Source organism: Gymnodraco acuticeps, unplaced genomic scaffold, assembly GCF_902827175.1.
Source record: "Gymnodraco acuticeps unplaced genomic scaffold, fGymAcu1.1, whole genome shotgun sequence".
Taxonomy (NCBI): Eukaryota; Metazoa; Chordata; class Actinopteri; order Perciformes; family Bathydraconidae; genus Gymnodraco; species Gymnodraco acuticeps.
The window spans coordinates 455,182-468,512 of NW_022991818.1; the positions used below are offsets into that span (position 1 = coordinate 455,182).

At 41.1% G+C, this 13,331-nt stretch overlaps 1 protein-coding gene across 10 annotated transcripts in view; it reads left to right on the forward strand.

Annotated features, from left to right (window-relative positions):
• cnot3b (CCR4-NOT transcription complex, subunit 3b) overlaps positions 1-10,057 on the forward strand; it is a 33,869-nt gene extending 23,812 nt beyond the window's left edge. For 6 of the 10 annotated variants that reach the window (XM_034199698.1, XM_034199702.1, XM_034199703.1 and 3 more), the window contains 5 exons: positions 2,443-2,539; positions 2,830-3,055; positions 5,033-5,165; positions 5,313-5,438; positions 6,451-10,057. In XM_034199698.1, the coding sequence (XP_034055589.1) occupies positions 2,443-2,539; positions 2,830-3,055; positions 5,033-5,165; positions 5,313-5,438; positions 6,451-6,549 (681 nt within the window). In that variant the 3' untranslated portion in view covers positions 6,550-10,057. The remainder of the gene's footprint in view (positions 1-2,442; positions 2,540-2,829; positions 3,056-5,032; positions 5,166-5,312; positions 5,439-6,450) is intronic. The other 4 variants (XM_034199701.1, XM_034199705.1, XM_034199706.1 and 1 more) reach the window with 1 other exon arrangement.
• The last annotated feature ends 3,274 nt before the right edge of the window (positions 10,058-13,331 follow it).

Consider the following 13,331-nt stretch of genomic DNA (forward strand, 5'->3'; position numbering starts at 1 on the left):
CTTTGTTTTGAAATAAAAGTTGTGGCTCATCGGACATTTATGAGAGAAAATCCCTAATGTCCGAGTGCAAGTGAATGCAGCACAAGACGCGAGCCTTGTAACCCCTCCTCCGGCCCTGGCGCTAGCGAGGAAATGTGATTTGCGGCGATTTCATTTGAACGGGACGGCGCATTCGGACCCCAAGTAGACGGAAGGAATGAGGTCTTTGCGGTCTACAATGACAGAGAAGAGACTGTCAGTTTGGCTGTACTCAGCATTGAATCAAAACGCACTAAAGCTGTTGATCTTAATACGTTTGTGAGGCGTTTTGCTGAACAACATGGTAATCGCTGCATTGAGCTTTATAGGCATGCCAACTTGATGCTCTGCTCACGGATGACTCGATGAGCATAAAAAACTGTTAAGATGATGACCTTACGTGTGTAAATATGTTTTTTTCTTTGACGGGGTCTGCCCCCAAAAAACAGTTAAGTCCTGAGAAAGTCAAATAAGACGGTGTGTAAAACTTCACTGCCCAGCCAAAAAAAAGTAACCACTTTGATTTAACTAGGCCAGTAGGTAAGGGCTTTCCACTGGATGATAATACCCCTGCATTATAGCAACAACAACAATAATAATAATAGCAATAATAATTGGGAGGGGGGGGCGCGGCTGTTCTTATGTTCTCTGAGGGGAGGCTCACCTTCCCACACTTTGAAAACCCCTGGTCTAAGTTATCTCAGTGGGTCTCAAACGGTTTGGTCATCATTTATCTAAACAAGTATTTCCAAGGCACTCCTTTTTATATGATCACTATACAAAATAAGAGAATAACAGGTATGAAATCATTCCAACTCATAGGCCTACTATAGGATACTAAAACAAAAATACAGTTTAAAAGGAGAGCAATTTGTAAAATATGAATAAAGAAAAAGTAAGTCTGTTTACAGTACTGTTTCACATGGGTATTGTTGAGAGATATATCTATAGATTTAGTCCCTAATGTTGCTCTCAAAGTGCAGCAGATAGATGCATTTAACTTCACCATTTAAAAAACAATCTTCCCGTGGGAGCATGCCCCCGGACCCCCCAAGAGGATGTTAGGTCCACCACCTGCCCACACCCCCTGTCAAATTGTCCCACCCACATTGAGGATGCTTCCTACGCCCATGCAAACACTCAATTTTACCATTCTGCAGCTACAGGATTATGTAGGCACGATGAGTTGTTTTCGTTACGAACATTTAATATTCCAAATCTCCACAGACTGTTAATTTGCATGCTACTGTTTCTGCCTCCATTATGATTTAATTAATTCTGACAAAAGTGAAATCCAAGCGGGGATTGTTATTGTTATCGTGGCCTCATTATGAGTGGTAATTTAGTTTCAGTTGGGGAAAAATACACGTCTTACGATAAACTCTGATAAAACTTAAGAGAATTCTAAAAACATTGAGGTGATGAAAGCAGCAGAGACACGTTGTGTTTGTCACCTTCAGTTGACCTACAGGTATAGGAGTGTACTGAAAATCGTTCACCAGAAATGACTCACATCTTTTAGATGAATAACTGACTGAATAGGTTTAAAGTATACATGTTGTGTTATCAAATGTATTTAGAAAGGATTAACATCGATCTTTCTGCAATTCCGTTTTCACACAGCAAGCTATATGTTCATTGTGGGACCTTTTTATATTTATAAATGTTACGTCTTTTAATGTTACCAAACTATAATCCACAGATATCTAAAGCATAATTAAATATGCATACTTTTGAGTACTTGTACTTGTATATGTAAAAATATATCGTTTTTGATATATATTTTTTGTATTATTGTTTTCTTCTTCTGTAAAAAATGAATGCCAAAACAGGTAATTGTATTTACTTCACAGCTAAAGAGTCTCAATCCACCTCCTTGGATTAAGACTTAAGAATCTCTCCCCGTGTTCTGAGAAAGAAGATCACAATAAAGTTGCGCAGATCTGGATAGTCTAAAATATATTTCCTACAAAAAGTCCTACATATAACTTTTTTTACACAATGGAAATGTTGCTAATAAATGCTTTAGTGCAACTGATATATGTTTATTCAACCTCTGATAATGACCATTTGTAACCATGGTTGCTGAATTGTACCTTTGTTATTGTTAGGCTATACAAAATGTGCAATCTTTTTTGTTGAAAATACAAACAAACGCAGTAAAAGTACTTTTCATGGACACACAATCCAGAAATATATTTGCTGTATGTTTGGTCATATGGTGTAGTTTGTTACCACAAAGGCATCTTTGAGGGGAGGGGACAGGAATAAACAAACTACAAAAACATAAAGGGAAGCCGAAATGATTTCCATGACAACATGATCACAGGCCTGAGTCCCTCCGTACAGGCAGGTACCAAAACTGTGCACACACTGTCCGGCAGAATCTGTTTTCCCATGAGCCTCCTTGTCTGTCCCCATCAGCCCCAGGAGACTCTGAGCAGCCTGAAGTCCATGGCCGAGCGAGCAGCACTCAGCTCAGGGATGGAGGGAGACGTGCCCTCCCTGCACCTCACCCCAGGTAACTCACACACATACTCACACAGACACACACTCTCTCACACACACACACACCTTAATGAAAGGAGAGGGTGGCAGGAATAGAAAGGCTGTAGTTTAATGGAACAAAATGTCATCTCACCTCCCACTCTCAGCTACTATGAACAAAAACTGCTGTAGATATTATCATCCTGACTCAACTCCTCTCTCTTTGTCTCTGACTTTCTACTCCTCCCCCCTGCACTCCCTCTCTCACTCCCTTACATCCTCACCTCCTCTCCTACTACTGCTCCCTTGCTCTCTGACTCCTAGTCTCTCTCTCCTGTCTGTCTTCAGACATTTTCCCCAGCAGCACTACGGCCCAGTCGGGCCCCTCGTCAGCGCCTCAGCTCTCGCTGTCGGAGGTCAGCATCCCCCCGTCACTGGGGGTGTGCCCGCTGGGGCCCGTCCCCCTCTCCAAAGACCAGCTCTACCAACAGGCCATGGAGGAGGCGGCGTGGACGCACATGCCCCACCCGTCCGACTCCGAGAGGATCAGGTGTGCTCATATTTCCATGCTGCACAAAAAATGATATAAGAGATAACTAACGTTCATGACAGAGTGCAGTGTTGGCAAAGTTAGAAAAACTAGTCTTTATAATCAGTCAGAATGTTGTCGGTCAGCCATGAGGAGAGAAGTACTGTGATTCTTTACTCAAATGAAAAAACTCACCCACAAAATCCTAAAATGAAGAAAATTAAATCTGATTTAAAGTAAAAGGGACAAAAAAACACATCCATTAAATGTAAGGGATACTTTCATAAGTGACATGGTATTTTGAGGGCCATGCAAAAAATGTTTAGGCACTTGGTTTGAAATAGTATACAGTACTATATAGTATATATGTATTATGGAAATCAGTTTTTACTCATTAAAAGACAAATGTGTTAGAATTTATTCAAAAATTCAAATAATTCCAAAAAGATGATGAAAGCGAGTTCTAAAACACAAACACCGTCGTGAACACGGCCTCTAATCTAACAGTTATTTGTCTTTTTATTTTTAATGATTGACTTGTTGCTAATAAGAACACACATTTGATTTCCCTGAACTTGATCCTCTTTACAAAAGAAGTACAAGCACACACGCCTCAATCATTGATCTGATTCCACAGGAATCTTTGAAACAACGTTTGCACTTAATTATAAAAATGTCCATTGTTTTTTTTTATCTTTTGTGATTCTGCTGCTTTTTCTTTGCCATCCAATCAAAAGGCCACAGGTCTAATCAGTTGCTGCACACAGTTGTTTAACAAGGGATCATTTAGACATCAACAGATGTCTGAAATGTATATTTAGTCATTCCAGTCTCCCAGTAATGCAGCATACCTACACACACAATTAGAGAGCAGATCATTCAGGCGCCGTGTTGCAGCGCAGTCAGCCCACACGGGTACAATTGACATTTAAATGAAAACACTCAAACCCTCTTGTCCCACAGTAGCTGTTGTTTCACAGCCAGAGGAGGAGAGTGACACACACACTCTGAGATAAAGACACAAGGAGAATCTTTGTATCTTAATAACTCAAATTCATTTCCAGTACACGCACTCTCTGACGTTTGACGATAATGTTTTATGGGAGTGCGACATGCGTCAGTCATGTTGTGCGTGTTACTGGGATAGGATCATTAGTCCTGGTTCCATCTGACCTGGCTAACATTGTAACAGGCCAATGGAAACGGAAAGAACAAACTGGGTGTGTCGCTGGTTTAAAAATACACAGTTTAGATGGAAAAACGTATTTTGGCAGAATGAGATCCACTAAATGTTCCTACTTTCCCCCATTCGGAAACTTTTCGTCCGTCTGACCAATCGATCTGTTAATTAGTCCTAAACTGCTCCCTGAAATCATTGGCCTGATCGATATGTAATGCGTTGGTAGTTTTGAAACCGCACAACAGTCGGTAGTGCCTTAGATTAAAAGCAACGTCTATTATCTAAGTGGATCTATCTATTTATACAGAAACTTTTAAATTACATTTAGATTTGAACACTTATATCTCCACCTCTGATATCATTTCTGAAATCCTTGAGATGTTCAAGTTTTCTACATCACACGTTCCATAAGAGTTATTATATATGTATTGATACTGGCCATAGCCAATAAAGAATGTTAAAGTAGGAACTCTATAAAAGTGTGTTACAGGTGATGAGGAGTGTGTGAAAAAATGTATATAAACCCTTTAGTCACCATTGGTTGGTTCTTAGGACTATGAATTTGTAATAAAATAACCTCTGTGGCCCGCTGCACATCTCCGCTGCAGCACACTTCAGACTCGAGCTACATTAGCCACTAGCATTACAGCCACATTTACCACCAAGCTTTTGGACGTTGAGCTGCATTATGGGAAATGTAGGCACCAGGTTTTGACATGAAGAACGATATGTTTTTCACTTCTATTATGAATCCTCATGTTTTGTCTTTGCATCAGTATGGTCCCACTAACCCCCCTCCCCTCTCTGCGATGTCACAGGCAGTACCTGATGAGGAACCCGTGCCCCACCCTGACTTTCCACCACCTGGTGCCCCCACCCCACTCTGACACTGTAGAGTTCTACCAGAGGCTTTCCACGGAAACCCTCTTCTTCATCTTTTACTACCTGGAGGTAAGTACTGTCAGAGACATGATGTCAACACAAAGAGGAGATACACGTAGATCATGATTCAGCCATCGAAGACACTTCAGAGATCTCAGATACAACCGTTAAACTGTTCTTACTAATGCTTCTTTTATCTCCTCTTCCTCTGCGCAGGGCACTAAGGCCCAGTATCTGGCAGCCAAGGCCCTGAAGAAGCAGTCATGGAGGTTCCACACAAAGTACATGATGTGGTTCCAGAGGCACGAAGAACCCAAGACCATCACGGATGAGTTTGAGCAGGTCAGCTTCTCTTCTTTGACCTCTAGGGGCTTATTTGACCTTTCAAAACATATTTGACACTTCACACGGAGTCAAACCTTAGTATGTTCGAAATCTGAACGTGTTGCCGCTCTCAGCAGACCATGGAGGAGTTAACAATGAAGGCAGACTTGATATGTACTGCTAAGGATACCAACAATTCAGGGACGTTTTAGGAATCGGTTGATACATTTATATTCATGACTGCTGCTGGGTATGAAAAGCAGTCAGACAGGGAGTTAAAAAATACAATTCGATATTGCCCAGCATTCAGTTGAAGACGGTCATCAGAGCGTGAACAACACTTGATTTATAATGAAAGCTCCCAAACCATTTAAACACATGGTTTGTAATCTGCAGCACAATCGTCATGAAGCCTGCTGAAACACAGCACAAGCTTTAAGACAGGAACTTGTTTCACACACTTTTCACATGTTTGATACTGTATACAGTTTGGAGTCCTTCTTCCTTTCTTAAGGATTTTGATGATGAAAATGAACTGTACTACAGCCGTGACGCAAATCAGGGATAAACACTGGCCCCTTCCCCGGTTTCTACCCCCATCATCCCTGATCCCTTGCTCGGACCAAGCCCATTTTCAAACTGGATCTTCCTTTTGATATCAGCTACACATCTGTAATGTTCAGTGACTGCATATCACCTGGTTGCGATCCCATTTCGGTGACATAATCCGTCCACAGAATAGAATCGCCAGCTAAATCCTTTAAACTGCTTTTTGTGGTAGTTCCTGTTCAGGTAGGTTTCTCCAGGACCTCATTTTGCCATGATCACACACACACACACACACACACACACACACACACACACACACACACACACACACACACACACGCACACACACCCTGGGAAAACAATACCAGTGTTGCAGCTGGTGTGTTCCCTTGCTTTTGACACAAAGCATGCTGGGAATAGCTCTAATACAGTAAAACCTTTCTTGTTTATTTTTCATTAAATGCCTTTAATTCTTCCTCAGGGAACGTACATTTACTTTGATTATGAGAAATGGGGCCAGCGCAAGAAGGAAGGCTTCACGTTTGAGTACCGGTACCTCGAGGACCGAGACCTCCAGTGACCCGCATCGAGGAACACACACACACACACACACACACACACACACACACACACACACACACACACACACACACACAGGCGAAGAGCGGACAGCTGAGGAAGTGTGAGAGGGACAGACGGATGGAGAAGGCTGCTCCACCTGCTGACATTCCTCGATTTGCCCTCGACTCGTTGGGGAGATGGACCCTGCCTCATCATCCTCCCCCCCAGCAGGGACACCTCCTCCCACCCTGTCACTCCTCCTCCTCCTCCTCCTCCTCCTCCTCCTCCTCCTCCTCCTCCTCCTCCTCCTCCTCCTCCTCCTCCTCCTCCTATCATCAGGCCTTTTATTCCCATCTTTTCCTGAACCATATCTCTCTTTAAACAACAAGGCTTCGTTTTAGCACAAAGAATTTATAATCCAACTATCGTGTGCTCTCCCCCCTCCATTTTGTTTCTCTCTTTGTGTTGGCTTTCAAACGTTATCTTCTATTAGCCCCTTTAAGAACCAAAGCTGATTGGTTCATCATTAAATGCTGGCTCTAAAGCAGGGATCAGCAGCAGGGCGGGATTCAAGGGAAATGTGTTATTGGAGTTATTGTAAATTCAGCTAGATTAGGGAGAAAATGGTCATAGGTGATGTGAACTGACTTGAGATCAGCCATGACAAGAGCTTAACGACACGTAATATATCCCGTAAGAACCGGAAATATATTTTGGTCTCTGCCATGTTCTCCACTATAGCTAATAAACTGGTAACGAAGTGTTTGTTATTGAGGCAAGAGCGCTTCACATACCTAATAATGTTTTGCATTATATCATTTTTCCAGTGGGGCGAGAGACATTAGTGGTGCTAATAGGAACTTCTTGGATGACTTTTGAAAGTCTGTATTTAATTATTATTAGAAAAGCACCAACTCAGAGGCTCTCTGCTGCCTACCGTCATGAAGGAGTCATTCAAACCTTTTTGTTCCCTTCAAATATGTCACTGGTGACTTAGTGCTAATAAATAGCTTTTCGATTTAGGGTTTTGAATATACCAACGCTATCTAAACGTTACTGGGAAATGTGATTAATGCTATGCAATCAGTTTGTGCACAGAAAGGCATCACTTCCCCAAACATTCATATTTAAAATGAAAAGCGTGTCCTCCGTTATTATTTGTTTGCAGTGATACAAACACTTTCCTCCCCCCAAAGAGAATCCCGTGACAGCGGCTGCATTTTAAGATTTGTGTCGTTAAGTTTTTGTCAATTGTTGTCTCTTGGAAGTTTAACCTATAATCAAATGCTCGGGTGCAATTCTGTCAAAACGCAAGATCAACCTTGCTCTTTTGGTAGAAAATGGTAGTTCAGTAGCATCCTCCTGCCCCCTTTTTGTTCATCTCCATCACCTCAGCTGAGCGTCTCCCACTGTGCGGTGGCTCTATCGCAGACGTAACACCAACACATCGTCTGTTCACCAGCGTAGAAAATAAACCAGCACCGCCTGCCAAATGTGGGTAAACGTTGGTGGGAGGTGGCGCCACAGGCCTCTCGCAGGAGAAGTGGCCGCTGCTTCATTTTGGGATTCCTCCAGCTGCGGTGGTGTTAAGACCTCGCGCCCTGCTCCCTCCCATCGGGCAGAGGGGTGAGGTGTGACACTAAGAGGTGATGGTAGTAACTCGGGCAGTTACAACACTTAAGAATATGTCAAATGTATTTATAATTCAGCATTTTTCCCACACGCGTTCACAAATGTCAGCAGTTCACCTTGTTTCTTTAAAGTAAAGGCTCAATTCACCCAACTCACAGCAAAGAAAATGAATTTAGCAAATGTTTCCTCTACTGGTGTCTGGTCATGCTTATGGATTTTTGTTTTTATTTTCCAGTGCTTTGAGGCAATTTAGAGACTTCTGCCTCTCTTCAATATGGAGCGCCAGCTATTAGCTTAGCTTAGCATAAAGACTGGAAATGGGCGAACAGCTAGCCTGGCTATATCCAAAGGGTACAAATGTAGCTTGACCCATTAACTCCTTATATACTGTTTGTTCAGTTTGATTTAAAAAGCAGTTTTGGGTTTTAAAGTGATTCTGGGCTATTTCCTGATGTGTTAAACTAACTTCCTGTTTTCCCAATGTTCCCATACATCACTCCCTGAAGAGCCACAAATGTTGTTGTTTTTCCCTTTTTTTAATTATTAATTTGACCTATGGTTTTCCTATTATTTCCAGTCTTTGTTGCCAACTCAAGCTAACCAGCTGCTGGCTGTAGATTCATCTAACTAGCAAAAAAGCATATTTCCCAAAACGTTGGGTGTATTGCTTTGTTTTTCAATTAATTGGTAAATAATGACATCTCCAGAATCAAACACTCGTTGTATTTCAAACCTGGAAAAGCATCTGCATGACTAGATACCAGTAGAGGTTGAAGTGATGATGTTGGTGTGTTTCTGTTGAACACTGAAGGCTCCAGCAGGGATCACAGTGAGAGTCGTGGGTGTAGATGCTACCAGCAGCTGGACCGACAGTTTGTTAGTCTCCCCCCTCCCCCACAAACTGAGCAACACCAGCACTGCTGCCCACACCTCCTCTGTCCTCCAGCTCCATGTTTACACACTGAACCGTTTCCACTGGGCACACAACACACACGCACTGCCCTGTCCTCACCACCAACAATTCATGATTTCTCTTTCCTCAATCCTAAACTTTTTTTTGATTCACTTGACTTTTGATTCTCACAATTCCTATTTTCCGAACTCCTCTCTCTTACAGCCGCCTCCCCTCCCCCCCTCTTCCTCTTCCTCTCATGCCAGGTAGATATTTCCTTTATTTCTCAGGAAGTATTTGATAGATCATTACAAGGAAATGTAATCCTGCCAGCAGCTCCCGTTGACACAGCACAACAACAACTACATAATCTTCCCCAAAATTTAAATTTTTGAAAATCTCCCTCTCTTTTGACCTGCCAGTAATATTTCACTCAAAGGCTTTTTAAGAAAAAAAACAAAAAAAAAATGCAAATATTACTCTCCAATGTTTGGAGCAGCGCCTGGGAGAGAGGCCATGTTTATATTTTGTCGGATTATTCGTAGTATATTATTTTTTCAGACATGGGGAAAGCTTTTTAAAAGCCCGAGGAGAACGAGGAGCACTGATCCTTTTTTTTTTTGGAGATCGGACATTTCTCAAGAGCAGTGTGGGGTTTTTATAGCCAGACAGACAACTCAACACTTATTCACTTGACTGACTGCTTTTAACCTTTTTTTTGTTTACTTCTTTATTGTTTTTGACAAGCGGAATCAATGAGAGGTCAATCCGAGAGGCGAAATGTGAATCTCTCTCTTGCCCCTTGACAAGTGTTGTATAGACTCTCATTCTTCAAACCTCTACTTTGTTTGTTTTGTTTTTTTTGTTGTCGTTGTTATTGCCGTCGTCAGACAGCACAGAATAATGACACTTGCAAAGTGGCGCTGAAAAAGTAAATAATGACATAACCATGAATAAAGGATTGTAAAATATTAATAAAAGAAGTACTTTTCAGAAAACTGAACTCGGCTGGTGCTTTGTGGTGACATTTATTCACATGGTACATACAGAGGTGTGACATCAAACCCCATTGGTCGCAAGGAAGGGGAGGTATTTAGTGTGCAATCTGATACTATTAGTTTTATTTACAGCAGGGGATGATATCCAGTTATTTTATCCAATTGAATTGTTCACGTAAATAAATGGAGTTATTTAAATATGTAATTGTAGTGCATCCTGTTTGACAGAATGATGATCGTATCATGACGCTCCTCTAGTGGCCGGCTCAGGGCAGTCAGGCTGACCGCTGAACGAGCAGAACACTGCACTTCCTGTTGTCATGCCTTAAAGCAACACAATGGGTTTTAAAGGAAGAGACCAGCTGAAGTAGAAATGTATCAAAGGCCTTTCCAAATATGCTTTAAGTCTCTAGATTGACTAGTCGTAGTACACTTTGACTTATTTTCTTCTTCAAAAAATAATTGAAGGCATACTGTAGGGTTTGAGCAAATGTCCAACCTCTTTATTTGACATAGCAATACGCATTTGTATGGTTGGGAAGGTGACTTTAAAAACATATTCCTGCACAACTAGTTACATGTTTAAAAAAAAGTAATCAGTAACTTAATCTGAGTATCACCATGTGAAAGTAACCTGAATACTTTGCAAATAAAGACAAGAATAGTATAGTTTACAAATGCTCTTTTGGTTTAAGACATGAATTGAATGCAAACACTACTTTTGTTTAATAAATCAGGTGTACACCTACTGCATTTCAAATATAAAATTGCCTAAATGAAATCTGTAAAAGGACATTCTGTCAGTATGTCAACATATATATATATAGATTTTTATTTTTAAATGTATTTTAACATTATAATCCTGCAAGAAATCCCCATTTAGAATCAAATGAAGCAGAAATCTGATGTATTTTTTTAATGTAATTGTCAGGGAATACAGTACCTTCTTTTGTATAATGTCAAATTGATCATGTGAATTTGTTGTATTAAAATGGTTGCTGCTGCTCAGCAGTTCAAATGTCTGTCAGCTGGAGCTCGAACGTCTGCATTCACATGAGCGCAGAGAACAGGCTGCATGTTGTTCACTTGAACACAAGTCAGAGTTTAGCACTGTCAATGAAGGGGACATTCACTGGGAGGAGTATTGCAAGACTAAATAGTACCAGTGGTGTTTAATATATTTACTCAAGTACTGTACTTAAGTTCAGAGGTTAATCGTATTCTTTTACTCCACTACATGTATTTAATACCTTTAGGTACTTTACAGATCTGGATGAATGATGTGAAATCTAATCAAGTGTTAAATCAGACTTTAGTTCCACCTGGAGTAAATCCACAAGCTACCCTGCAGTATACAAAGTCATTCAAACTAGCTGCACCTTTACCAGCTTTGAGAACACTTTCATGATCAATCATTATAAAACATATCATATATATTATTCTGAAATGGACCAATCTGCACAATGAGTATACCTTTGGTACTTTAAATATATGTTGATGCTAATACTTTTGTACATTTTGATTGCAGGACTTTTACTTGTAACAGAGTATTCCTAGACTCTGGTACTTCTACTTTTACTCAAGTACAAGATCTGAGTACTTCTCCCACCTCGGCATAGTACAAGTAGTAATATCACACTGTAAAAACACTTAATCACACATAATTAATTACACAGAGAAGTCCTGCATTAGATATCCTTAAGTAAAATAAGTGGAGTATTATCAGTATACTTTAAGTGAAAAGTAAATGCAGGAAAAAAGTGTTATGATTCTGTTTTATTTGTGTATAATTTCCCCCCACTAAAATTATGAGGCAGAAACTACAGTGGGGCAAAAAAGTATTTAGTCAGCCACCAATTGTGCAAGTTCTCCCACTTAAAAAGATGAGAGAGGCCTGTAATTTTCATCCTAGGTACACTTCAACTATGAGAGACAAAATGAGAAAAACAATCCAGAAAATCACATTGTCTGATTTTTAAAGAATTTATTTGCAAATTATGGTGGAAAATAAGTATTTGGTCAATAACAAAAGTTCATCTCAATACTTTGTTATATACCCTTTGTTGGCAATGACAGAGGTCAAATGTTTTCTGTAAGTCTTCACAAGGTTTTCACACACTGTTGCTGGTATTTTGGCCCATTCCTCCATGCAGATCTCCTCTAGAGCAGTGATGTTTTGGGGCTGTCGCTGGGCAACACAGACTTTCAACTCCCTCCAAACATTTTCTATGGGGTTGAGATCTGGAGACTGGCTAGGCCACTCCAGGACCTTGAAATGCTTCTTACGAAGCCACTCCTTCGTTGCCCGGGCGGTGTGTTTGGGATCATTGTCATGCTGAAAGACCCAGCCACATTTCATCTTCAATGCCCTTGCTGATGGAAGGAGGTTGTCACTCAAAATCTCACGATACATGGCCCCATTCATTCTTTCCTTTACACGGATCAGTCGTCCTGGTCCCTTTGCAGAAAAACAGCCCCAAAGCATGATGTTTCCACCCCCATGTCTCACAGTAGGTATGGTGGTCTTTGGATGCAACTCAGCATTCTTTCTCCTCCAAACACGTCTAGTTGAGTTTTTACCAAAAAGTTCTATTTTGGTTTCATCTGACCATATGACATTCTCCCAATCCTCTTCTGGATCATCTAAATGCTCTCTAGCAAACTTCAGACGGGCCTGGACATGTACTGGCTTAAGCAGGGGGACACGTCTGGCACTGCAGGATTTGAGTCCCTGGCGGCGTAGTGTGTTACTGATGGTAGCCTTTGTTACTTTGGTCCCAGCTCTCTGCAGGTCATTGACTAGGTCCCCCCGTGTGGTTCTGGGATTTTGCTCACCGTTCTTGTGATCATTTTGACCCCACGGGGTGAGATCTTGCGTGGAGCCCCAGATCGAGGGAGATTATCAGTGGTCTTGTATGTCTTCCATTTTCTAATAATTGCTCCCACAGTTGATTTCTTCACACCAAGCTGCTTACCTATTGCAGACTCAGTCTTCCCAGCCTGGTGCAGGTCTACAATTTTGTTTCTGGTGTCCTTTGACAGCTCTTTGGTCTTGGCCATAGTGGAGTTTGGAGTGTGACTGTTTGAGGTTGTGGACAGGTGTCTTTTATACTGATAACGAGTTCAAACAGGTGCCATTAATACAGTTAACAAGTGGAGGACAGAGGAGGCTCTTAAAGAAGAAGTTACAGGTCTGTGAGAGCCAGAAATCTTGTTTGTTTGTAGGTGACCAAATACTTATTTTACAGAGGAATTTACCAATGAATTCATTAAAAATCA